The 25,304-nt window shown below is 62.6% G+C and overlaps 1 protein-coding gene across 1 annotated transcript; it reads left to right on the forward strand.

The window, feature by feature from the left end:
- Positions 1-1,471: 1,471 nt before the first annotated feature.
- ARHGAP44 (Rho GTPase activating protein 44) lies at positions 1,472-25,209 on the forward strand (the record flags this gene model as incomplete). Its single annotated transcript, XM_082775250.1, has 22 exons — positions 1,472-1,619; positions 11,596-11,635; positions 12,704-12,808; positions 13,097-13,173; positions 13,312-13,423; positions 14,209-14,285; positions 14,949-15,066; positions 16,176-16,244; positions 16,353-16,434; positions 16,999-17,126; positions 17,238-17,349; positions 18,129-18,210; positions 18,971-19,051; positions 19,135-19,248; positions 19,471-19,562; positions 19,739-19,919; positions 20,353-20,370; positions 20,694-20,915; positions 21,978-22,370; positions 22,656-22,771; positions 22,876-23,256; positions 25,070-25,209. Exons 1-22 carry the CDS (start codon positions 1,567-1,569, stop codon positions 25,207-25,209), a joined length of 2,793 nt encoding a protein of 930 aa, XP_082631376.1. The 5' UTR covers positions 1,472-1,566.
- Between the last annotated feature and the right edge of the window lie 95 nt (positions 25,210-25,304).

Consider the following 25,304-nt stretch of genomic DNA (forward strand, 5'->3'; position numbering starts at 1 on the left):
ACAAGCATCGATTTTTTTTTTTCCCCGGGTTTTCAGGAGCTGGAAGGAGCACAGCTGGAGCTTGATGTCTGTTTAGGAACCGCGCACCACGACCGTGCCCGGGTTGGTGCCGGTGCCGGCACCGTCGGTGGCAGCGCTGCTTTATTTGCAGGGCTTGTTTGCACTGAGCAGAACAGCAGCTGAAGCATCCGATCGTCTTATTTTGGGGATGATGTGCACCTAACAGAGCTCATGGGAACTGCTCAACACCAGAAAATCCTTTCGGTCATAAAAGAGGCCGCTGTGAAGAGCCTTCCTGCCCCAGAGCCCCAGCCCTCTGCCCCAACACCGAGGCAGCAGCAGAGGCGCTGCTCTGTTGGGCGTAAGGGAGCTCCAGTTCCCCGGCCCCTTTGGATGCAGTCAGGCACGGGGGTGACCTGAAACAAGCCCACCCCCAAAATGCCCAGGGCTGTTACCAAAGGTGGTAGCATGGTTTCAAAGCGGTCTCACAGCCCCGTGCAGGGCCTATCCCCTGCAGCACGGCCGTGCTGTTCAGCCTTTGGGGTAACCCTCCTGAGTACTGCAAACCAAGAGCCCACATCCCACCGCCCCCCAGCCCCCAGAGCAGCAGGACCTCAAGGTGTCCTGCCCCCCCCCGGCTGTGTCCTGGGTGAAAAAGGCACCGCAGCCGTGCCCGGGATGCAGAGAGGTTCCTGCTGCAGCTCCCCCCGAGCAGTGCAGGGGTAGGAACATCAGCCTGGTGCTCCTCCAGCACCACAACCCCGGGGGGCTCCAGACAGCAGCAACGGGGGGTGCTGGGGGGATGCTGGAGGATGCTGGAGGGTGCTGGAGGGATGAGGGGGGTTGTGGGGGGATGCTGGAGCAATGCTGGGGGGGGTATGGGGGATGTTGTGGGGATGCTGGAGGGGTGCTGGAGGGATGCTGGGGATGCTGGGGGTGCTGGGGGTATGCTGGGGGTCACTGGAAGGATGCTGGGGGGATGTTGTGGGGATGCTGGGGGGATGTTGGGGGATGTGGGGGATATTGGGGGGATGCTGAGGGATGTTGGGGGTATGTTGGGGGTGCTGGGGGATGCTGAGGGATGCTGAGGGATGCTGGGGGGATGCTGGGGGTCGCGGGGGGGGGTTGCAGAGCGTGCTGGACGAAAGCTGGGCGATACCAGGCGGTGCTGGGGACCGCGGGGGGTGGGAGGGGGGGGGGCTGCCTGGCGGCCTGCCGGAGGGCTGCAGGAGGATGCCGTAGGGATGCCGGGGGTCCACGGGGGGGGCTGAAAGAAAGATGCCTGGGGGGTGGGGAGGGTCGCAGCCCCCTGCCCCGCTCCCCCCGCCGGGACTACATTTCCCAGCTCCGCCGCGGCGGGGGCGGCGCAGCGCGGGGGGGGCCCCGCGCAGGCGGAGGCGCGGAGCCGCGCAGGGGCCGGCTGGGCTCGGCACGGCTCCGGTGGGCTCGGCACGGCCCGGCACGGCTCGGTTCGGCCGGCCGAGGATGCGGGAGGGGCGGTGGAAGCGGCCCTCGCCCCCCCGGGCTTCCGCGGCCGCGTAAAGGGGCGCCCGCGCCGCCGGCACCATGAAGAAGCAATTCAACCGCATGCGGCAGCTCGCCAACCAGACCGTGGGCAGGTGGGCACCGCACCGGCCCCCCCGCAGCCCCCCCCCCCCCTGCCCGCACCCTCCCCGCCCACCCCGAGCCGCGGGGACCCCCCCCAGCACCGCTGCCGCAGCCTGACCCCTCCCCCCCCAAGCAGCACCCATGGGTGCCCCCCCCCAGCCCGCCCTGTCTGGGGCCGGAGGGGTGCGGGGGGGGCGCGTTGGGTGCCTGCGGGGGGGCACCGCGGGTGTCAGGGGGCTGCGGTGCGCGCCGGGCCCGCGGGCGGCGGTTGTGTAATTCCCCGAGATTTTGCAGCGGTGCGGGGAGGGGGGGGGGGGGCTGGGGAGGGATTGATTTATTTTTTTTTCCTTTTCTGACTCCAGCGCGGCGCCGGGGGGGGGTGACAGCTGCGTGACGGGCTGGGCTCCTCGGGGGCTGCCAGCCTGGTCGTGTCCCCATCCCTCCATCCCTCCTTCCCTCCATCCCTACATCCATCTCTCCATCCGTCCTTCCCTCCATCCATCCCTCCATCTGTCTCTCCATCCCTCTTTTCCTCCATCCATCCTTCCGTTCCTCCTTCCCTCCCTCCCTCCCTCCCTCCCTCCCTCCCTCCCTCCCTCCCTCCATCCTTCCCTCCATCTTTCCTTCCCTCCATCCCTCCCTCCATCCCTCTGTCCTTCCATCCATCCCTCCGTCCCTCCTCCTCCTCCTCAGGGCCATGAGCCACGGGTGCCCTCAGGCAGGACCCGGTAGGTGCGGGTGTGAGGGTCCTCAGCCCCGCGCCTCATCCCACACAGCCCCGCGCCGTGCAGCCCCGGCTGGGCCCCGGAGCCCCTCGGGCTGGGTGCCCTGGGGAGGAGCAGGGAGCAGCCAGGGGGCTGTGCGTGGTGCTGCGAGCTCACGCACACCTTCAAAATGGTGTCCGAGCATCCTTCCTTCCCCGCTGCCCGGTGGCCCCGAGCTCGGTGCGGGCGGGCGCAGCGCTCTGGGTGCCGGCGGGTTTGGGGATGCTCGCGGCAGGTGAGGCGGGCGGGAGTGAGGGGGCTGCGTGAGCCTGGATCGTTGTCCCCGGGATGTCCTCAGCAGGGACGAGGATTTGCAGCTCGGGCCGTTGCAGGTGTGAGCAGGGGTGGTTTGTCCTCAGCTCGGTGCCGTGCGGCGCTGAGAGGCAGCCGGCCCCAATCCTGGGTTTTTGGTGCTCTTGCTCATGCAGGGGCTGCTCAGCAGGCAGATCGATCAGGAAGCCCTCCGTGCCCAGCTGCAGCTCGGCTGTCTTGTGACCGGCAGCTCGGAGGGTCAGGTCTGGGGCTGCAGGGACACCGTCCCCTGCAAGTCCTTGATGGGGCTGGAGACCACTGGGCTGAATCCTGGACTGGTGCTGGAGCAGCCTGCGCTGGGGTCTCCGCTGTACCGGGGGGTTGTCCCTCGAGTTGCACAGGGGAGAATACCGGGGGGCCACAAAGAAGGTGGTGGAGGGGGTCCCCAATCCTTCCAGCAAGCTCCCTATGGGGGTGGCTGTGCCCCCCATGTGTGCACTATGCAGGGGACAGGTGCCATCCCATGGTCACATCCCCCTGCCATGGGGTGTGCCTGGGGGGGTGTCTGGGGGCTGCAGCCCCCCCAAGGACGTCGCTGTGGTGGTGACGGATGGCTTGGGCTCTGTTTGGCACAGCCACAAGGCTTTTCTGTCCTGCCACCCCCTGGCTCGTCCCCTTCATCACCTCACCTGTCCAACACCTGAACAATGTGCCTTTTAATTGACTCGCGCTAATTTGATTTGACTGGCTCTAACGCAAGTCAAATAAAACCAGGAACTCCCCTCCTGTGCCCCCTCCAGGGAGCGGCAGCACCCAGAGGTGCGGCACTGCCCTGCGGGACCAGGGCTCATCCCTTCCCCGGCACCTCAGGGCTTGGGAGTAGGTGGGATGGATGGGAGCCGGAGGGCTGTGCTGTGCCCTTTATTCCTTTATTTTGGTTGTTTAACTCGATAGAAAAAGGGGAAGGGCAAGGAGAGGGGGCAGCAGCGAGGAAGGAGACGGCTACTTGGCCAGGGCACTGCCTCCTCCTGCTGCCCCCTCCTGCATCCCCGCCCCACTGCGCCCTCCTGCTTCCTGGGGGCTGGGGTGGCCACGGATGGTTCCTCGCAGCACCTTTTCCCAGCAGCATCACAAAAATAAGCGCGTGATGTCACAGGAATCCCTGCTTTGGTGGTTAGGGAGAGTTGGAGATCTGGGAACGCTTGTCCCAGCTCGGACACGCGCTTGGTGCCTGACCTTCGGGAGAGCTGCGTAGCCTGGCTGTGAGGCTGTGAGGCGCGTAGTATTTACCTCCATGGGGCAAAAGGAGGGAAGGGAAATCAGTAAGTGGCTGTAAAACACTTTGAAGATGCTGCCTCCAAAGTGCCACGTTTCTGGGTTATTTCTCTGTTTCCCCATTGCATGCATGGGGCCACCGAGGCTGTCGGGAGCTCGCCCCGGGGCTGTTCCCAGAGCAGAAATTCGTCGGCTTTCCAGAATGTCTGAGCGCTGCCTTCGCCGCGCCAGGGAGAAACCGGGCAGTTGCAGCCTCATGCGAAGTGACACTTCGAGGTCCCTGAAGGCACAGCAGGCGACTGGGAACGTGCTCGATGGATGCGGGGGGGGAAAGGGGACCCAGGGTGTGTGTCCTGGGTGTCCTGGGTGTCTGGGGACCGCGGCGGTGCTTCGGGGCGCAGCGCGAGGCTGCCTGGGGTGCTGCAGGCTCGCGCACGGTTCCTGGAGCTGTCGCTTTCCCTTAAGCACCGGGATGTCCCCGCTTAAACCCAGAGGCCTCCGGTACAGAAGGCTTTGCTCTGCCTGCGGCCTTGCAGGAAATAAGGACGGAGGGCACGGGGATGCGCTGCGCCGCCGGGGGTTTTCCCATGGGATTTGCAGGAGGCAGCGACGAGCTTCGTGTATCTGGGTTGCACGCACGGGGTGTGGAGCCCTGGTGCCTGCGGCCCCCCCTCCGTGGCCCTTCGGAATCACGGCCCTGGGCTCGCGGGGCTCAGGAGCTGCGCGGCAGTGGGAGAAGGGAGGTGCCAGCTGCGAGCGAAGGCAGGCGGGCGGATATTTTTATCCTCCTCCTAAGCCGGCAGCGCTGACAAATGGAGTGATGAAATATTAATGGAGCAGTCTGAATGTTTTGTCCCCAAATTGCACATAAATCACCGGCCCTCCCGTCGGCTCCCTGAGACCCTGGGGCTGGCAGAAGTGTTCCCAGTGAGTCTGGGGGGCTAACGAGGTGTTTGAGAGCATGGAAGGGATGAGCGGGAACGGGCAATAAACAACGTCTCCGTGGCTGCCCCAGGTTCACAAAACCTCGGTGTGGGCAAATGTGGGGCTGGAGGAGTAGCTGGGAAAGGCTGGGGGCTCCACAAGCTGCCCCAAATCGGGGTGCAAAGGCCTTGAGCAGAGCTCCCTCTCCATCAGTCTGCGGGGCCGCGTGCCCTCAGCTCACGCTGGAGCCGTTTGCAGGTGCTGGGGCCCCGCTGTCATGGTCCTGGTGCTGCCCGTGCCAGACCCGTGCCTTCGCTCTCCTGGAGCCGAGCCGGGGCTGCTGCCGGCTGAACACAGCTCAGGAGCCCGGGGCATCCACGGCAGTGTCACCTCCAGCGTGGTGTCCTCGTGGTGCTTGCTGCATTTTGTGTGCCTCTAAGCTCAGTGAAATGGGGCAGGTCAGGGCTCTGGGGGTCAGGACCTGAATTGCCCCATGGGTGCCAGCACCCAAAGGTGCACGAGGAGGTGCAGGGCTTGGCACAGGGAGCAGAGGTGCTCAGCCCTGCTCTGAGGATGCTTTGCGAGGTCTGGGTCACCTCCGTGCTTCTTGGGACACTGCTGCTGGCCGTGGGTTGCCTTTTCTCAGCCCCTTGTGCACCGTCCCCAGCCCTTTTCCTCCTGGAGGGGGAGCTGAGCCCCGGCCGTCCTTGGGAGTCAGTCCTTGGCCTCCTGCAGCCTGCCTCCCCCTCACTGCGGCCGGCTGCCGGGCTGTTTTGGGGCAGGAGCCGCAGCCCCCGCGGCGGGCAGAGAGCAGCCCCCCCAGCTGCGTCCTGCACCCCTCCGGCCCCCGGCGCGGGCAGCACCGCTCAGAGCACCTGGTCAGAAATTTGGTGACGATTCTCCCTCTGGGAGAGAACACCGCAGCTAAATCCTGAATGGGGTTGAGACGGTCGTGTTAAAGATGGAGCTCCTTGTGGTGGGTGTTTTGTTCGTCCTAAAAGCTCGTTCCGTGGTGGTGCTGAGCGGTGCGGGGCAGCAGGGCGCGATGCCCGTGCGTGGGGGTGCCATACACAGGGACAAGCACGTATTGGGGTGAGCGTGCATCACCCGACGGGCAGCAGCATTCCTGCATCCCTCCGAGCACCACGGCAGCAGCAGCAGGGCTGGGCTCAGCCCTGGGACCTGGCAGATGAGGGGCGGTGTTGGGGAAGCCGTCGTGCCCCTGTTCTGGTGGAAGTTTGTGCCACCCGGTCCAGCTGCAGCATGGAAATCCGGGTGCTGCGGGGATGCTCGGGGGAAGCAGACAGCTCGCTGCAGCTCCCGAGGTCAACGCACAATTTCATGTTGGAGGATTATGTAGTATTTATGTTTAAATCAAATTAATTTGCTTGATTGGTGTTGATTTGTACTGGCAGCAATTATTTCTCACAGAAGCCAACGCCGACCAAACAGTGGCTGCATCCCCCCCTCGCTGGCTTTTAGCACCACGTATTAATTGTCCCCTTTCTCCCAGATGTTTGCGGGGACACAAGTGTCTGGATGATGATCGAGGCTGATAATTGCCTGGATTTGTGCTGAGAAAAACAGCTCTGGGGTGGGAATCTGAAGGAGAAGGGGAGGAGCGTGCTCTCCTTTGCCTGGTGGAAAGATGGAAGAAGGCACAGAAAGCCACTAATCCCGGCTGCCTGCCTGCAGGGCGCGTGTAATGAGTGGGGTTTTGGGGCTGGGGGGCACCGGGGTTATTCTGGCTGTCAGTGTCTGTGCTCCCCCTGCTCTGTGCAGGGCTGCGGGATGGAGAGCCCGGGGCTCATCCTGCTGTGAGGGGGCAGGGGCTGCTCACGGGAGTGGGATCCCAGCAGGGAAAGGGGTGGGCTCATGGCCAGAGGGTCCCCGCACCCCTGTCCTGGGGGTGATGCTTGCAGAGGACGTGTTATGTGAGTGGGGACGGTGTCACCAGCCCGCTGGGGCTGAATGTGGTCCTGCCCCATGCGGGGGTCCCCGTCCTGCTCTGCCTGCACCCACATCACCAGGCACAGAGACAGAAACGCCTGGGCAAGAAGCGAGGTGGCCAGGAGCTGGCTGGAGGTGCTGGGGGCATTCCTGGGGGGACACAATGTCTGAATGGAAGACGAGAGCATCCCTTCTGCTGCCAGGCGCGATTCCCAGCACTGGGAAACCCAGACCGGCTTCTCTTGGTTTTGGTGAGTTTCTGTAAGGCTGCAGCTTCCGAGGAACCCATGGGGGATAACAAACCATCATCCAACGCAGTGCATGCTACGTGGCAGGGTAGAGGCCCCCAGCCCCTCTAAAACCGTGTTAACTTCAGGCTGAGGTGGTAGGAGCACAACAGAGAGCACGGGATTTTGCCGGCACGGAGCTGCAATGCAATCCGCTGGCTGGGGAGTGGGACGGTGTTGGTTTTTTTCCTTATAATCTTTACGTGTGGAACGGCCATCTGGAACGGCTTGTTCTGGTTTGATGTGCATTTGGAGATGCTGCTCGGTTCTCACACTCCTGGGTATAATTTACAGATTCTGGAGTGCTGCCGGTGGGAGCAAACACAGAAATGAAGAAAATTGGTTTTGGGTTGTGGGTTTTTTTTTGAGCGTTCTGGAAAAGAAAGAACAACCTTAGTTAGGATTGGTGGCAGGAAGTTGACAGAGCCTGGTGGTTTGCAGGACCTTGCACCCGCTCCAAAACCGAGCGATTTCAGCCCATTTCGGCTGACCCCGGCTGATGGGTCTGTGCTGGAGGGAAATTCCCTGCTGGTGGCTGCGGGGCCAGGCTCAGCAGTGCAGGATCTGTCCCGCCTGACGTGGTACCCAGCCCAGTGCACTCCCAGTGCTGTGAGCAATGCCATCTCATCGCAGCAGTGCCCATGCCACTGCTGGTGACTGTAGCTTGGCCATGAAGCCTTGTGGGGTCCTCATCCCACTGTAAAACCAGCCCAGCTCCTGCAGCACCCATGGGTGCACGGCACGGGCTGGGGATAACCACGCAGCACCCCTAGGGATGTGCCACTTGCTCTGTCTGGAGCAGCGCTGAGCTCCCGTTTGCTCATGAATGCCCCTAAGACTCTGCAGCCCTTTTTTCTCCCCCTTTTGTAAGCCAGATTGTTTGCTGGAGGCCCCCTGACCCGATTAAACGTCCCGTGGGCTTGGTGCTGGGTGCCTGTGTTGGGGTGGATGGTAAGGACGCTGAGGTTTTTCTGTGCCGCAAAGGTACTTGAAAGCAGAGCGAGGCCAGATTTTGTTACCCTGTTTGAAATGTTTCCTGCTTCCTGCACATGTGCAGCATAGCGCGGGGTGTTTTATGATGGCTGGGAGAGATCTGCCAGAGCGGGACCATCCTGGCAGCCTGGGTGTGCAAACCCCTCCATTTCACTGTCTGGAAAAGGAAAAAGCACACAAAAACCATCACTATTCTTATTTACCCATTTTCTCCGTGGTGACAGCCATTGCATGGCCATCACCAGCTGCTCCATCTCCCCCGGAGCGGACACGGGGATGGGGCACAGAGCAGGCGGCAGCGATGCTGGGCGGTGGCACGGCTTCTCCCCCGGGTGCTGTGGGTGCATGGTGCTCATGTGCATCCCTGCTCCTTCCCCTCCACAGATGCTGACTAGGTTTAGCTTCATATGCCGTATCTGCTTCCGAATAGCAGAGGCTTGAAGCTGAAAGTATTCTGCTCCCAGCAGTGAGGTCAGGGAGTGCCATGGGGATGCTGCGTGGCTCCGATGCGCGTGGCCGCGGTGTGGTTTGGTTTCTGACGAGGTACTTTGGGTACTCGCTGCTTTCTTCCGTGCCCAGGATAATTCTGCACCGTTTCCAACCCTGCCCAAAAGGGCTAGCGATGGTGATTTGCAGAAGAGTAACACTTGAACAGCCTTTTTTTTTTTTTCTTGCCTTTTTTTTTTTTTTTTTTTAAAGGCAAGTCTGGTTCTGAGGGGCTCCAAAATCGGTTTTCTCCATGGGTGCATTTCTCACCTACCTCCATGACTGGGTGTAAAAATCCTTGGTTTTTCACATTCACCTATTTCCATCCATCCATGAGTGGGCACAGGTCTTAGCATGGTGCCTTAAAAGAGCACAAATACTGCTAGAAATGACTGATAAATGGGGTTTTGCATCCCAGGGACTCTTTGCCCCCCCCTTCCAAATACAGGACGAAAGCTTCACAAAGGGCAGTAGGAAGGTGTGCCAAGGGAGCACCGGGGTGGAGCAGAGCCCCTGGGGCCATAACCTGGCAGGTGGAGAGCAGGTCGATTGCTTGCCAAACACAGGGAGGTGTAATGTGCACGTTTAAATCCATTTTTTTTTAATTATACCCAATGGGTTCTGTGCCTCTTTAAAAACAAACTGACTTAAATTGGACACTACAACAAGTTTCCTATGCAAGCTGGATTTAGCACAGTTCATTTACATTTTCATAAAGGCTTTGAACTCAGCGTGTTTGCTGATGAACTTGCAGACAAAGTCCTGCCCCTGGCTGCAAGCCCGCGGCCACGCTGCTGGCACCGCTTGTGAACTTTCCGCCCGGTGCTCTTCACTTCCACTTTCAAATTCTTCGTTTCCACTTTCATATTCTGCATTTCCGCTTATTCAACTCTGCACTTCTGTAGCTGGGTTCTCGGGGCTGAGAAAATCATGTTGGGTTTTGAAAAGCAAACAGAGCTTGGGCAAGTTAGGTGGTGGGTATTTTTTTTGTTTGTTTGTTTTGTTTTGTTTTTTGGTTGTGTTTTTTTTTTTTTTTTTCCAAGGAGGGCAAAGGATGAGAGCAATTTTCTGTCATGCTCCAGCCTCACGTTAACCAGTGACAAACCTTGAGAGGGCAACTGACCTTTACATTTTAGCTAAATTCCACTCTCTGTCCAAGCGCATCTTGACACAGATAACTTTTTTTAAAGAAGAAATGGTTTATTAAAGTTGTAAAAAAAAGCCCTCTATGGTTATGAATAAACATTACAGTGTGCAATGGCTTCAACATGTCTCCTTGCCTACCAGTGCAGTGTGGATGCTTGCAGGGGCTCTCTCAGCTTTGCAGGTAAGTTGTGCCAATTGGCCTTTCTGCAGCAAAATATCCATCGTCCCCAGAGGAGCCCAGCACATCACCAGCGCTCATCCTTCCAGGCACGGGGGCTGCTCCTTCTGCTTTGTGCATTTTAGGGTGCTCAGACCCCATTGGGGTGTCTGGGCAATGATAGGGTGCCTGGGGGGGGAAATGCGTGCCCTGTTCCAGCATGGTGATAGCTGTTGTGATCCACAGGAGGGATGGTTTAGGGCCAGATGTGGGTTCCTGCAGTGTCCTGGAGCTCAGACGTGAGGTTCTGCATTGTCCTGGAGTTTGGGTGTGGGGTTTTGCAGCATCCTGGGGCACGGATGTGGGGTTGTGCAGCATCCTGGAGCTCAGACATGGGGTTCTGCAATGTCCTGCAGCTTGGATGTGAGGTCCTGCAGCATCCTGTGCCTTGGCACAACCAGGCAAGCTGGATTCGCACCGCTGGGCTCATCCTGCCAGCTGTGCACCACCCCTGTGTGCTCAGCCCCACGCAAAGAGGTCAGGCTGCCTGTGGGGATGTGCAGGTCCCTGCAGCAGGGCTGTGTCTCTGGCTGCACAGCACAGCCTGGGCAGTGATGGCGATGCTCCAGGCTTTGCTTGTCTAGGGTGTGGTGGGGAGAAGCTTTCTGACCAGAAACCATGACTGGGAAAAAAAAAGCAGGTGGGGCTCATGCAGGGGCTGCACACGGGGCTGATGGACCAGAGAGCCTTAAACTGATGTGTGCATAGTCATGGAGTCACAGCTTGCTTTAGTTGGAAGGGACCTTAAAGCCCCCTGCCCCCAGCCCCATCCAGCCTGGCCTTGGGCACTGCCAGGGATGGGGCACCCACAGCTCCTGTGGCAGCCTGGGACAAGGCCTCACCAACCTCTGAGTGAAGAATTTCTTCCTCATATCTAATCTAAATCTCTTCTCTTTTAGCGTAAAGCCACTACCCCCTGTCCTAGCCCCACACCCCCTGACACAGAGTCCCTCCCCAGCACTCCTGCAGCCCCCTTCAGGCACGGGCAGGCCGCTGTGAGGTGACCCCTGGAGCCTTCTCTTCCCCAGGCCGAACAGCCCCGGCTCCCTCAGTCTGTCCCCACAGGAGAGGTGCTCCAGCCTCTGAGCATCCTCGTGACGTCCTCTGGACTCCTTCTAACAGCTCCACGTCCTTCTGGTGCTGGGGGCCTGGAGCTGAGCGCAAGGCCCCAGGTGGGGTCTGACGAGAGCACAGCAGAGGGGGACAATCCCCTCCTCGCCCTGCTGCCACGCTGCTGGGGGCAGCCCAGGGTGCAGTTTCTGGGCTGCAATTGCACACGCTGCCAGCTCATGTGGAGCTTCTCATCCACCAACACCCCCAGGTCCCTCTCCTCAGGGCTGCTCTCAGCCCATTCCCTGCCCAGCCTAGACTTGTGCTTGGGATTGCCCCAGCCCAATGCAGCACCTTGCCCTTGGCCTTGCTGAACCTCATGAGGGCTGCATGGACCCACCCCCCAGCCTGCCCAGACCCCTCATGATGCCAGCCCTTCCTTCTCAAGGGTCCCTGCACCACACAGCCTGGTGTCACGGGCAAGGTGCTGAGGGTGCCCTCGCTCCCACTGACCACATCTCCAGCAGGAATATAGAGCAGTCTGGTCCCCATACGGACCGATGGAGGAGCAAATCCCACCGTGCCCAGCACGGCCATGCACCAGGCCCTTCACCAACTCATTTTTGTCTTTCTGCTCTCGCAGGGCTGAGAAGACAGAGGTTTTGAGCGAAGATCTTCTGCAGGTAAAGTGCCTCTGCCCTGAAGAGGGCAGCCACAGCCCCGACACCCACGGGTTGCTGCGGGTGCTGCAGTGGCACAGGGCGGTGGGTGCAAGACAGGGACAGGGACGGGAGGTTTGGGGCTGGACGGGGGCTCCCCAGCCTGGCGGTGCGGGTCAGTGTTTCTCATGGCTTCATTTTTAGTTCCTGCTGTCTCTCCGTGCACGCTCAGGTCTCTGCTGGCACTACACAGCCTGGGCCTCGGTGCTGTGTGGGGTGGTCGCATCTTTTGGGGAGGAGGAAGGTGCAGCAGGCAGAAGGGGCGAGCTGCTCTGTGTGGGTGCAACACCTTCTTTGGAGGGGTTGTCTCAAGGGAAACGGGAACGCAGCCCCTTTTTGGAGTGGTGTCTCATTGCCTCCTTGTCACACACCTGCATTCCTCCTGCGCAGAGTGCCCCATCTTTCGAGGCATACACAGATGTGTAGATGTGTACAACTGGTGTGCAGGGCCCTCACCGAGGCAGAGCAGCCTGTCCCGCACCTATCCTGCCATCTCTGCTCCCTGAAGGACCTGCTGCCCTGTCGGCACGTCCCCATGTCCCAGGGGCAGGGGTTATTTGTTTTTCCGGATTATTTTCCCAGATGTTGCACTTTATGCTTAGCTGCGCATTTTCCCCGACGGTCTCGGCTACGTTTTTCGTCAGATCTTGTTTGCTGACATTTAGTGACTCATCTCGCTGAGCTTTTGGATGGACTTCCCTGTTTAAGCAAGTCCGAGGCAAATCAGGCAATTTTCAGCCCTGGGGTTGAGTATCTGCCAGTTTGGTGCAAACAAAGCTTACCTGGGGAGAGAAAGCTCCTGCCCTCACTCAGCTGCAGCAGCGTTGTCCCAGCACTGCTGTTGTCCCCACGCCTGTCCCCAGGGCCACTGACCCTCTGCCTGGCACAGCAGGGTGTTGGAGGACAGCCAGGAGTCTGTACCCAGCCCGACGCACCGGCAATTAAAATCCCTTTGATTAACAAAGGGATTTGGCTGCACCAGGGTGAGGATGAGGAAGGACGGAGCGGTGACGGGTGCCGCTGTGTCCGCAGGTGGAGAAGCGTCTGGAGCTGGTGAAGCAGGTCTCCCACAGCACCCACAAGAAGCTGACGGCATGTCTGCAGGGCCAGCAGGGCGTGGACGCCGACAAGCGCTCGGTGAGGTTCACCAGGCTCCCCGGGGGGTGCCGAGCAGGCTGCGGAGCTGTTTCCTCCTTTCCTTTAGCTGGACGCATGTGGGTGCACACGCAGGAGTGCGTGGGGCAGAGGGGTTGTATACATGTGAATAAAGCACCTGTGTAAGCGAGGTGCTGGGCAGAGCTCATGCAGGAGCACAGCCGGGTGACAGCAGGAGGGGCTGGGTGGCCATAGCCACGTGGGGCTGGGGACATCGTGATGTCCCACGAGCACGGGGAGCCTGACGGTGCCGGGGCGCTCCCTTTGCAGAAGAAGCTGCCGCTGACGACGCTGGCGCAGTGCCTGATGGAGGGCTCGGCGGTGCTGGGTGACGACTCCCTGCTGGGGTAAGAGGTGGCACCGCCACCACGTCCCCTCGGTGCCCACCATCCCTGCCCCTCGCCTCACAGACCTCGGGGCACAGCACCCCATGGCTCTGGCCAGGATCGCTGCCGTCCCTCCCCAGCCTCGCTGTCCCCTTGCAGGAAGATGCTGAGGCTGTGCGGGGAGGCGGAGGACAAGTTGGCGCAGGAGCTGATCCAGTTCGAGCTGCAGGTGGAGAGGGACGTCATCGAGCCGCTCTTCGTGCTGGCTGAGGTGGGGCTGGGCAAAACGCAGCCGGGCACAGCGGGTGGTGGCGTCTGGGGGTCGCCAGGGGTGCTGGGTGCCAGCTCCTGCTCTCAGCACAGCCGGTGTCTGCACGGCCCCCAGCCTGGCCGTGGGGCAGCTCCCTGCCCTGCTCAGCCTCCGTCCCGCTTGGCTGTTGCTCTTTTCTGTCTTTCTTCAAGGCAGAGGCTTGAACGCTTTTATTTCTGAAACACGTTTCCAAGCTCCAAACAAGGGAGGTTGTTGTCTGGGATTTTTTTTTTTCCTTCTTTTTTCTTCCTGCTGCCAACTTTCTGTTTTTTTAATTTTGCCAAATGCTTCTTCTTCTTCTTTTTTTTTTTTTTTTCTTTCCCTTTTATGTCTTGCAAAATGTCATGGGCTCCATTCTGATTTTATCGCCCCCGGCTGAAATACGAAGAGCTTTATTGACTTGCTGGTGATAGGACAGGAGAGCAGGGCCGGGCTGCAGCTTTGGGGCTTTCAGCCGCTGCAGAGCCTTTGGCAGACGCTGTCTGTGCGTGGCAGGCTTTGCTGCTATGGCTGGCACATCCCAGGAAGAGTTTTTCTTCCTTAAGCCAGGTATCCAGGTGCAGGAGGACTTACTGACCGAAGGATGCCTCTTTCGGGGATGGGGTTTTCACACTTGCGTGTTGGTGTTGAGGTGCTGTGAGCATCACGGGTGGGAAGCAGAGGAGGGATGGGCTGCGCTGCCTTCCTAATGCTGCAGGGATTTAAGCGAGGTGTTTCTCTCCTCCCATGCCCCTGTGTTGCTGCAGGTGGAAATCCCAAATATCCAAAAACAGAGGAAGCATTTAGCAAAGCTGGTGCTGGACATGGACTCCTCGAGGACGAGGTGGGAACTGCAGCCGGGCTGTCTGTGCTGGGCAGGCTTCGCGCCTGGTGAGGGGCTTCCGAGCTGCCCCTGGCTCTGTAAATCCCCAGGTCCTGGGTGGCTGAGGTGACAAACTGCATGGCCAGCAGCCGTGGGAAGTCACAGCGCGGCCGTGTCACCATGCCTCTAAGTCAAGCTCTACAGTGATCCCATAGCTCTGCTCTTCTCTGCAAAATCCCTTTTCTTTGCATGCACACTGCAGGAAAAAAAATGTATTTTTTTCTGGCCCAAATCTTTATTTTTTCCTGTTCTCCCTATCTTGCTGAATTCGTACATGGTGGCAAAGAGCCAGCTGCTCCTGCTGCTGTAGAGCAGCGCTCGGCTGGCAGAGCCCAGCTGGGGACGTGGGATGTCCCTTGGCGTCACCCCGTGTCCCAGGTGACTTGAACAGCCCGCTTGGGGCTGTGCCCGAGGCAGTCTGCAAGCGTTTGAAAAATAATGATTGCTAAATTGGAGCTAGGGAGCGTTTGGGCTGGGGGTGGCTCCTGCATCCCAGCACGGGCTGGGCCCCTTTCCGTGGTGCTCAGCCCTGGGGGCTGTAGCAGGGCTGGCAGGGGGTCCCTGGGCTGCCCACCGGCTCTGCATGTTCCCTGCCCCTCCTGACACCCTGCCCACTGTCCGCAGGTGGCAGCAGTCCGCAAAGTCATCGAGTTTGTCGAGCAACCTGCAGCCGTCGGGTGCCAAAGCTGACGCTCTCAGGGAGGAGATGGAGGAAGCAGCAAACCGAGTGGAGATTTGCAGGGTACCGCTTGCGGGGGCTCGGCCTGGGGCCACCCCGGGACACGTGGGGGTGTGGGGACGTCAGGGCACAGCGGGAGGGACAGCACGGCTTGGGGACACCTCCACGTGCAGCCAGGGCTTCAGCATCCCCTCGCATCCCAGGTGCCACTTGCAGTGGGAACCTGCAGCATCACCCCCTCTGCTTCCCCGTTGCACCCAGAAACCCTCCCCGGGGCTGGCCCCGTGCCCAGCACAGCCCCTGGCAGCCCTGGTCCCCTCCCGGCCCCACAGGGCATTGTGGGGTGCTCGGGCACAGCACGTGCCACCCTCATAAACAGGTGCTGTGCCCCATAACTGCTGGGTGTGAGTGATGCTTCCCAGCCACAGGTCCTCTGTCCCCCTGTGTCCCACAGCCCTCGGGAGCCCGAAAGCATCCCATCCCCAGGGCTTGGCTGAGTCACCTCGTGGGGACAGAGGCAGGACCCGAGTGGCCTTGGAAATCTGCTCCCAGCCCTGTGCGTGTCCTCCAGTGTCAGTGCAGGAGGGGGATTCTTAAAGAGCAGCTGCAAAGTACATAGAGAAAGCGTGAGGATAGAAAACGTGAGCCGCGGGGCTGCGTGCAGCTCTGGGAGGGCTCCTTGCAGCTCGGAGCAGCCAGCTCCCTCCTCCTCGCTGCCAGAAAGCAGGAGGGGCACCCGAGGGCCTGTCGGGCTGTGCTGTGTGCACGCTGATGCAGTGCCCGTGGCACACGAGCCGTGCTGCTCTGCTCTGCAGAAACGCAGCTGAGGGGCTGCTCGCACGGGAGAAGCGATGCAGCGAGCGAAGAGCAAACTTTTGTGTGATTTGTTCAGCACGGGAGGTTTCCATGTAAATTGTTCTGAGAAGCTCGAAACGGCAAACTGGGGTTTTTGCAAGGCTGTGGGAGAGTGGAGAAGTTTGTAATGCAGCAGAAAGCAAAGCCTCGCCGTGCTGCTGGGCGTCTGGGGTCCTGGGCACATCTCGAGCAGGCGCTGCAGCGTGCCGTGCTGGGCTCAGCGCTGAGGCTGAGGCAGGGAGGAAGGCTGGCGGGCAGCATTGTCCGTCGTGGTGGCCACAGCACTGGGCCTGCTCCTAACTCCGTGCTCCCCACAGGACCAGCTCTCGGCTGACATGTACAGCTTCGTGGCCAAAGAAATCGACTATGCAAACTACTTCCAGACGGTAAGCGCTGTGAGCCGGCCGCTCCCCTCGGCCCCGCGCTGCGGCTGCCCCGTGCCCGTCCCCACCGCGCCGGCAGCACCGCACGCACTCGGTGCCCTCTCTCCCCAGCTGATCGAGGTGCAGGCCGAGTACCACAGGAAGTCGCTGGCGCTTCTGCAGAACGTGCTGCCGCAGATAAAAGCCCAGCAGGGTGAGTGCACGCGGGGCTTGTCCCGCTCCTGAGGGGGGTGACACTGGGGACACAGAGCCCACCACCCGGCGTCATGCCGGCAGCTGTACGTGGCTTTGCAGACAGGCTGCGGTGTCACCGTGTGGCGTGGTGCCTGGCTTGCAGCTGGGCACCCTCTGTCTGCTCCCCCTCTTTGCATCCCTCCTGTCCCTGAGCTGGGGAAGTGTCCCCGTCCCCTGAGGCCACTGTGCTGTCAGTCCAGCAGCCGCCCTGTGCCCCGGTTGGGCAGGGAGCGAGTCCTCAAATTGTGGTAAAAGAAGGGGGAGAAGCCTGCAAATGTTTGCGAGACGTTGCTCCCCTGGAAAGCATCATTCAGCCCCCTTGAAATGTGATGGCTGGGAAATGTTTTGCTTGGATTTCACCTTTAAAACCCACTTCTGGGTGTCCCAGGACAGAAATGCGGGGTCGTGGTGTTGCATCAACACCCAAACACCCGCTGCCATCCCCGAGCTTCTCCTCTGGGGGGGTGAGGAGAACACGGGGTGCCCCCCACTCTGTCCCCCATCACCTCTCTGCCCGTTGCAGAAGCGTGGATGGAGAAGCCATCCTTTGGGAAGCCGCTGGAGGAGCACCTGGCCGTCAGCGGGCGGGAGATCGCCTTCCCCGTGGAGGCCTGCGTGACCATGCTGCTGGAGTGCGGCATGCAGGAGGAGGTGGGTGCTGGGTGCCAGCATCCTGGCCACCTCTGGTGGCATGGGGACAAGTGGCCGGGGAGGTTTCGGGGCCGTGCCCTGGTGCCGACACTCCCTGTGTCCTCTGCCAAGGGTCTGTTCCGCGTGGCTCCCTCTGCCTCCAAGCTGAAGAAGCTGAAGGCCGCCCTGGATTGCTGCGTGGTGGACGTGCAGGAGTACTCGGCCGACCCGCACGCCATCGCAGGTGGGGACCACCCGGGGTTTGGTGGCTTTGGGGTGCCCTGGTCCTGATCTTCTGCTGGTCGGGGGCTTGCCTGTGTCGGGCAAAGTGGAAGCCCTGCGTTGGGGCACGGGGGGGATGCTGCTAAGGGCAGGAGCCAGCGAGGTGCTTGTGCTGCGCTGAACACATCGAAGAGCTGGGTTCAGGCTTGCTTTGAGCCTGAATTGGACATCCCTCACCGAGTGCATGCACCTCCCCTCTGCCCCTGCTGAGGGATGAACCCCACGGTTATGCTGAGCCTGAGATTCTCCAGAGGAGCCAAGAGCAGGCAGGGAGCTGCACACACACACCCCCTAATTGAGTTCTCAATCATCTCTCTGCTGCTTCTGCAGTGATGCAAGATGCCCTCTGCACGCAGAGCCCGGCCTGCTGGGCTGTCATTGAGCATTAATTTGGTTTAAAGGCGAGTCAGCTTTTCCCCTCCTGGGCTTGGCTCCTGCTGGCTGCAGGGTGTGGGCACTGGTGTCCTGTTGGGAAGCCACCGACCGAGCTTCAGAGATGTGCTGAGTGGGGGGCTTGGGGCATGGTGCTGGGCAAAAAGGAGAGGCAGAGGGGCTGCTGGAGGGGAAAGGGAGAGGGAGGAGCTGCAAGGGGTGGAAGTTCAGCAGCTGCTGGGGTTCGAGGAGGCTCCAGTGAACCGAAGGGGTCTGGGGAGGCAGCACACGCCGGGCAGTGCCACCAGCAGGGGGGTGCAGGTGGCCCCGGTGAGCCGTGGTGAGCCCCGTGCCCGCTGTGTGCTTCAGGAGCACTCAAGTCCTACCTGCGCGAGCTGCCGGAGCCGCTGATGACGTTTGAGCTGTACGAGGAGTGGATCCAGGCCTCCAAGTGAGTCCGGGTCGGGAGGTGGCCTTGGGGCTGGGGCTGTCCCCGCGGGTGTCCCCCCAGAGCCCCAGCCCCGTACTTGGCCTCGCCTGTGCCCCAGCCCTGGTCCGGTGCTGGCATCTGCTGAGGTCTGCCCGGGGGTCTTCCCCAAAGCAGTTTCAAATGAGTTTCAGGAGGGGCTAAACAAGCAAATTGTAGCCCCGTGGCAGTTCCCTGAGGGTGAGGAGGCCGAGCACGAAGGCTGACGGCCCACGGATGGCCAGCAGCACAGAGGGCAGCAGTGCAGGAGCTCCCAGGCTCCAGGTCCAATGCTCCCACACACCCAGCCCAGTGTGGGCACCTTCTTGAGTTGTTTCTGACCAGCTGCCAGCATGTGGGGTGTTTCCTCCAGGGTCTGAGGGCTCTTTGATGCTCCTTGGGGGTTGCATGACCCAGTGGCTTTGATGTCACCAAACCCTGATGTCCCCAGCGTGGTGCACAGCACCCTGCCCGAGGTGGCTCAGCTCTCCCAGCACCTCACAGCTGGGCTCTGCTCCCGTTCCTGGCTGGGTCTGCAAACCCTGCCCGAGGGCGCTCAGACCTCCTGCTATAAATGCACAAACCCATCCGTGCGGTGTTCGGGCTGCTAAAGGAACAAGCTCAGAGTGAGCACCCCAATGTGAAGGGCACCATCCCCCTCGGTACGGTGCCTGTGCTGCAGGCAGTGGGGTGGTAGGGTTGGGGTCTGCGGGGTGCTCACCCCAATCCCAATCCCCTCCCGCAGCATCCCGGAGCAGGAGAAGCGGCTGCAGGCCCTGTGGAACGCCTGCGAGAAGCTGCCCAAGGCCAACTACAACAACATCAGGTGAGCGTGGGGCGGCCGAGGAGCCACCGCGGGCATGGGGAGGGCGCGCCCTGCCTCACCCGCACCTGGGCTCACCCCTGCAGGTACCTGATCAAATTCCTGGCCAAGCTGACTGAGTACCAGGACATGAACAAAATGACGCCGAGCAACGTGGCCATCGTGCTGGGCCCCAACCTCCTCTGGCCGCAGGCAGAAGGGTAGCGTACGGCGGTGGGGGTGACGGGGACTGAAGCCGCAGCCCTGGGGCACGAAAGGTTTCTCCCGCAGCGTGGGGGCAGCACCTCATGGAGGGGCTGCAGAGCAGGGGCGAGAGACCCGAGGGGCTGCTGGAGGGGCGAGGGGCGGATAAAGCCCAACAGGGAGTGGGGTCGGGCCGTGGCGGGGTGGCAGCCGCCGAGCCGCTGCCCGCTGTGTTGCAGGAACATCACCGAGATGATGACGACCGTCTCCCTGCAGATCGTGGGCATCATCGAGCCGCTCATCCAGCACGCAGACTGGTTCTTCCCCGGAGGTGGGCTGAGCCCCGGGATGGGACGGGATGGGACGGGATGGGATGGGATGGGATGGGATGGGATGGGATGGGATGGGATGGGATGGGATGGGATGGGATGGGATGGGATGGACCAGCTGCCCCTCCTGGCCCTGGGGGTCAGAGCTCTGATGTCCCCGTCTCGCTTTGCCACCCAGACATTGAGTTCAACGTCACGGGGAACTACGGCAGCCCCATGCACGTGAACCACAACGCCAACTACAGCTCCATGCCCTCCCCGGACATGGACCACGCCGACCGCAAGCAGCACGACCAGGCGCGGCGGCCGCTCAGCGTGGCCACGGACAACATGATGCTGGAGTTTTACAAGAAGGATGGGTAGGGCTGGGGACAGAGGGGGTCACAGCAAGGGTGCAGACTGGTGGAGGTCGGGTGGTCCCAGGATGGGAGGACCCTACTGTCCCTGCTGGGATGAGAGCTGGGGGTGCCCGGATGAGACCCGAGCTTCTCACCAGCCCCAAGCCTGCTGGAGATGGGAGCAGGCGGGCCCATGCCATGGGGCTGGGGCTGCATTCTTCTCCCCGTGTCACCTCCTGTGCCCTGCTCAGTGCTGTGTACCCACAGCCAGGTCCCAACCCCATCCCCTGGACTTCCCCAGCCCCAGCACGACCTGGTCCCCCCCCATGTCCCTCCTGCACACACGCTCCAAGCCCCTCGGCCTCACAGCTCCCTTTCCAAGCAGCAGGCACTGCACCGTGTGGCTCATTTTAGCTTCTTTTCCACTAATAACTGTGTGTTTCTGTCCACGCAGCCTTAGGAAAATCCAAAGGTACGGTGTCCTCCGCGGCAGGACTGGGAGGGTGCTGGGAGGATGCTGGTGCCTGCTGGTATCGGGGCAAGGGGCGACGTGGCCGGTGACACAAGCTTGTCCTGCAAAGCCACCGCTGCCCTGTTGCCGTGGAGGTCCATTCCCAGCAGCTTCCCTGTGGAAGAGGCGTTTGTGGGGACCAGACCCCGCTGCAGCAGCCGGCCCTGAGCCCAGGCCACCAGCTGGGCTTGGGGCGGCTGCACGGGGTGGGGGCACCCCACAGGGGCCCTAGCACGGTCCCGTCCCACCGTGCGGGTGCTGAGGACCCGTCTCTGTCCCCCCAGCATGGGCGTCAGGGTGATGGACACCTCGTGGGTGGCCCGCAGAGGCACCTCGGGGGGGCGCAAGGCATCCGCCACCCCCCCGGCCACGCAGCCCCCCGCGCCGCCCACCGAGCTGCCCGCCACGCCGCACTCGCCCATCCCCGAGCAAGCGCCCGATATTTCGGCGACCCCCTCTCCTCCTCCCACCAGCTTCGGCTTCCCACCCGCAGCCGAGCGGGCAAGGTAAGGACACCCCGTCCCCTGTCCCCATGGTGAGTCCTCCCCCGGGCACGGCCACCCCCTGGGAGTGGGAGGAGAGGATGCTCCTCGTCCCCGTGGTGCCCCCGTGGGGTCTGCAATGAGCTGGGCTCACCGTGGTTATCCTGGGCTGGAATTTGGGTGATAACCCAAAGGAAGGAGCTGCTGGGCTTGCAGCGGCCAAAGCGAAAGCCTAAAGGAGCCCGGTGTTCCCCGAGCCCAAGGTCTGTGTGTCTGCTTCATCCTGCATGGACCAAGTAGATGAAAATATCTAAATTACACCTTCCTGCCCTGAAACAGGGAGCCTCCCTCTCCCACTGCCCCACAGGGCTGTTTTCCCCCAGCCATGAGCTGTGTGGCAAAGGGCTGGCCGAGCACCCACGGGTGCTGTGGGGTTCTCATGGAGGTGGGACCCTCCCTGCAGCACTCCCTGGGCTCATCCTGCCCAGGGGCCGGGTCCTGGGGCTGGGCTCGGAGCCTTCGCAGCCCTGTCCCGGGGGGGCTGTGGGGGTCCCCTGCTGCTGCGCCCAGCACGGCGGGTGCCCGGCGGGTCCCCACTGTCCTGCTGCTGCTGTATTTTGGTGCTGTTTGTGCCCAGCCTGCTTCTGCTCTGTGCTTGGCTCCCAAGGCACCGTGTCCCCCGTGCTGGAGCTGCCTTCACCCCCTCCTCCTCCTCCTCCTCCTCCTTTTCCTCCTCCCCTGGCTGGAGGAGAGGTGCCGGCCGAGCTGGGCTGCCGATGGCACCGCAAACCACGGGGACGTGCCAAGGGCTCCTTTAGAGGTGGCTCCATGGCTGGGACCATGCAGAGCCTGGAGCTCGCCTCTCCAGCCACGGGGAAGGGGCTGTTCCCCAAATCCCCCCTCATTTCGGTTTCGGCCTCTCCTGCAGCAGCCCCGAGCGCTCAGTGGGGCCGTGCCCGCTCCCACTCCGCCGCTGTTTCACTGCTGCTTTCGCTTCCTCCCCTGCCGATGCTTCTTCTGTTCATGTCTTTTATTTCTTCGTTCTATCGTTTTGCTGTTCTGTGGCTGTTTTTGGACATTTTGCAGCACGGGTGATGCGCCGCCTGCCTGGTCGGATTGCTGCTACAGCCCCCCCCGCCCCAAGGACAAGCGGGGTCCCCCGGCCCCCGGTGCCCAGCCCCGTCCCCTGCCCTGGGCACAGCCCGCCCTGGGGCTCGGCCCCGCACCCCTGCGCCTCTGGCCGGGCTGCAGCCGCAGCCTGCCTCCCCCCCGCTGCTCCTCTTCCTCCCCTCGCCCTCTGCTCGCCCCCCATGCTCGCCCCAAGCCCTGCTCCCTGCCGGTGCCCCCGCAGCGCTCCCTGGCCCCGTGGCACTGCCCGCTCCCCATCGCTGCCCCCCTGCTCCTGCCCCCCCCCCGGCCCCGAACGCTGCCCTCTGCCCCCGGGGGCGGCCGCACGCCGGTGGGAGCCAGCCTGGCCAGGTAACTGCCCCCGACACCCTTGGGTGCCCTCCCATGGGTGGTGGCCTCGGTGTCACCACCATCCCCGGGGCGAGCCGTGTGGGAGCTTGCCTGCAGCATGGCTTCTGCGCGGAGAAATCGCTTTAAAAAGCTGCAATTAAAGCAAAGTCAGATTTTAACACCCCCCAGCGCGGCGCTGGGCACCTTTGGGCACCACCTCGCACCGGGACGCGCTGGGTGCCGGGGCGCTGGGTGCCGGGGCGGACAGGACCTCACTGCTGTTTTTTTTTCCCCCTTCCCCCCCAGCACTTTAAAACCCAAGGAGCTCTCCCCCGTCTCCGGGCCGCAGAAGGGCAGCGGGCAGCAGGCAGCGGCCGCGCCGCCGTCCCCCGCCGAGCAGAGCCCCCGCAGCCTGCGCAAAGGTGGGTGCCCGGTGGCGCGCCCGCCTCCCCGCGCCCCTCGCCCCGCTGACCGCCGTCCGTCCGTCGGCCCGTCTGTCTGTCCGCCTTGTCCGTCTCTCCCACAGCCTCCAAGAAGCTGGCGCCCATCCCGCCCAAGGCGCCCTCGGGGGGCACGTCGGAGCCGCCGGCGGGCCAGCCGTCCCCCGCCAGCCTGTCCCCCACCCCACCGAGCACCCCCGCGCCCTATGGACTCGCTTACCCGCAAGGCTACTGCCTGGCCTCAGGTCAGCTGTCCCCAGCCGCCGCACCTTCCCCGTCTCCTCCTCCTCCTCCTCTTCCTCCCCTGGGCGGCTCTGTAACCAAATCTCGACCCGTCCCCAAGCCGAGGCAGAGGCCCTCGCTGCCGCCGCCGCAGCCCCCCACGGCCAGCGCGTCCGGCTCTAGCCCCCAGCCCGCGGAGCCCCCCCTGCTCGACGCCGTGGCCCCCGGGGAGAGCGTGCCCACAGGTAACCCAGCCGCTGCGGGACGCTGAGGACGCGCCGGGGCTGCGCCGGGGTGCTCGGAGCCGTCCAGGGCACGGACCCCACCTGGGGACCCTGCTGGGACCCCGTGGGCAGCCGGGGCTGTGGTCTGGTGGCACGGCTGCGTCTGCGGAGCAGAGGGACCAGGACGGCTGCTCGTGGCCTGGGGTTTGGTGGCGGTGTCCTCAGGAAGGTGGTAATGTCCTCGGGAAGGTGGTGGTGTCCTCAGGAATGTGGTAATGTTCCTGGGAAGGTGGCAGTGTCCCCAGGAAGGTGGCAGTGTCCTCAGGATGGTGGAAGTGTCCTTGGGAAGGTGACAGTGTCCTCAAGAAGGTGGTAACATCTTCGTGAAGGTGGTCATGTTCCCAGGAAGATGACTGTCATCAGGCAGGTGGAAAGGTCCCTGGGGAGGTGACAAGGTCCTCAGGAAGGTGCCAGTGTCTCTTGGATGGTAGCAGCGTCCTCAGGAAGGTGGCAGGGTCCCTGGGAAGGTGGCAGGGTCCCTGGGAAGGTGGCAGTGTTCCCAGGAAGATGACAATATCCTCACAAAGGTGGCAGTGTCCCTGGGAAGGTGGCATTGCCCTCAGGAAGGTTGTGACCTCACTGGGAAGGTGGCAGTGTTCCCAGAAAGATCAGTGTCCTCATGAAAGTGGCAGTGTCCCCAGGAAGGTGGCAATGCCCCATGGAAGGTGGCAGTGTCCCTAAGAAGATGGCTGTGTCCCCAGGAGGGTGGCAGTGTCCCTGGGCAGTGCCCCAAAGCTCTGCTGCTGTGTCCTCTGTGTCCTGACCTTGTCGCTGTTTCTTTGTCCCCGTCCCCCACCACTGCTGTCCCCAAGGGCCACCCGCTGCCACCCCCTCCCCACTGCCACCTGTGGGTGCATGGGGCAGGTGAGAGCGCGCCCCCAGCCCCATCCTGCCAGCAAGGACACTTTTGTCACCTGGCTCTGGCTTCCTCGTGCCGCTGGCTCCCTCCTGCCCCACGGCCCTGGAGAAGCGAAGTGGCAGCAGGCACCCAATGGTGTCCCCAGCTCGGCTCCCAAGGGGCTTTGCCAAGGGGTGGCAGGACATGGTGGCAGGATGGCATTTCCCCATCCTGGGCATTGCAGGGGACACTTTGGAAGTGGGGACAGCCTGGGGACATGGTGCTGGCAGAGTTTGGTGCCCCAGGGGCACTGCATGTCCTGCGGGGCGCAGCGTGGCTGGCAGCCGGCTGTCCCCACACGCAGCACCTTGATGTGCCCGGTGACACAGAGGGGATGGGACGGGGGGACCATGCAGCGGTGGGGTCGGGCTGTCCCCAGGCGAGCTGCGTCCCCCTGCTGCTCCCCGGTGCTGTGCCCAGGGCTCGGTGCAGCCCCCACAACGCACCCCAGCGTGGTACCCCAGGCGTTGCGGTGGGTCTGCAGCCAGGCGCGGTGCCCCCCAGCACAGCACCCATACCTGGTGCCCCCCAGCACCAGAGCACCCGACCCTGGTGCCCCCAGCACTGCGCCCAGCTGTCGCTGCGCTCTGGCACTGCTCCCCTGGGTGCTGCCGCCTGTGGCAGGGTCCCCGAGCCGGCAGCTGCAGGAGCAGGGCCCAGGACTTTCCCCGCTCCCCTGGGTGTGTTCCTGCCGCCTGCTGAGGGACCCCAACGTCCCTCCAGGAGCGGGGACAGGCAGCTGGCCAGGCTGGGGGCTCCGTGTGCCGCCCCGGCGGTGGCACCAAGCGCTGCCCGCCCGTCGGAGCACGCCGTGTGCCAGCACCCGCCCGTGCCCCCGTGGCAGCCCCTCACACCGCCCGTCTGTGCCCGCCGCAGGTCTGGTCCATTTCGAGATCCCGTCCATCCACCTCGGCGTCGATGCCGCCCTGCGCCGGGACCCGCCGGACGCCGCGCAGAGACTGTCGGTGAAAGCCCCCCCGGAGGAGGAGGAGGACTCGGAGAGCACGGCCCTATGACAGCGTCCCCTCCCCGCCCGTCCCCGCGGCACCCGGCCGGCGTTCGGGGGACACTGCTCCTTGGTTGGGTTGGGTTGGGTTGGGGTCGCCTTATC

Source organism: Aythya marila (assembly GCF_965140915.1).
Source record: "Aythya marila genome assembly, chromosome: 18".
NCBI lineage: Eukaryota > Metazoa > Chordata > Aves > Anseriformes > Anatidae > Aythya > Aythya marila.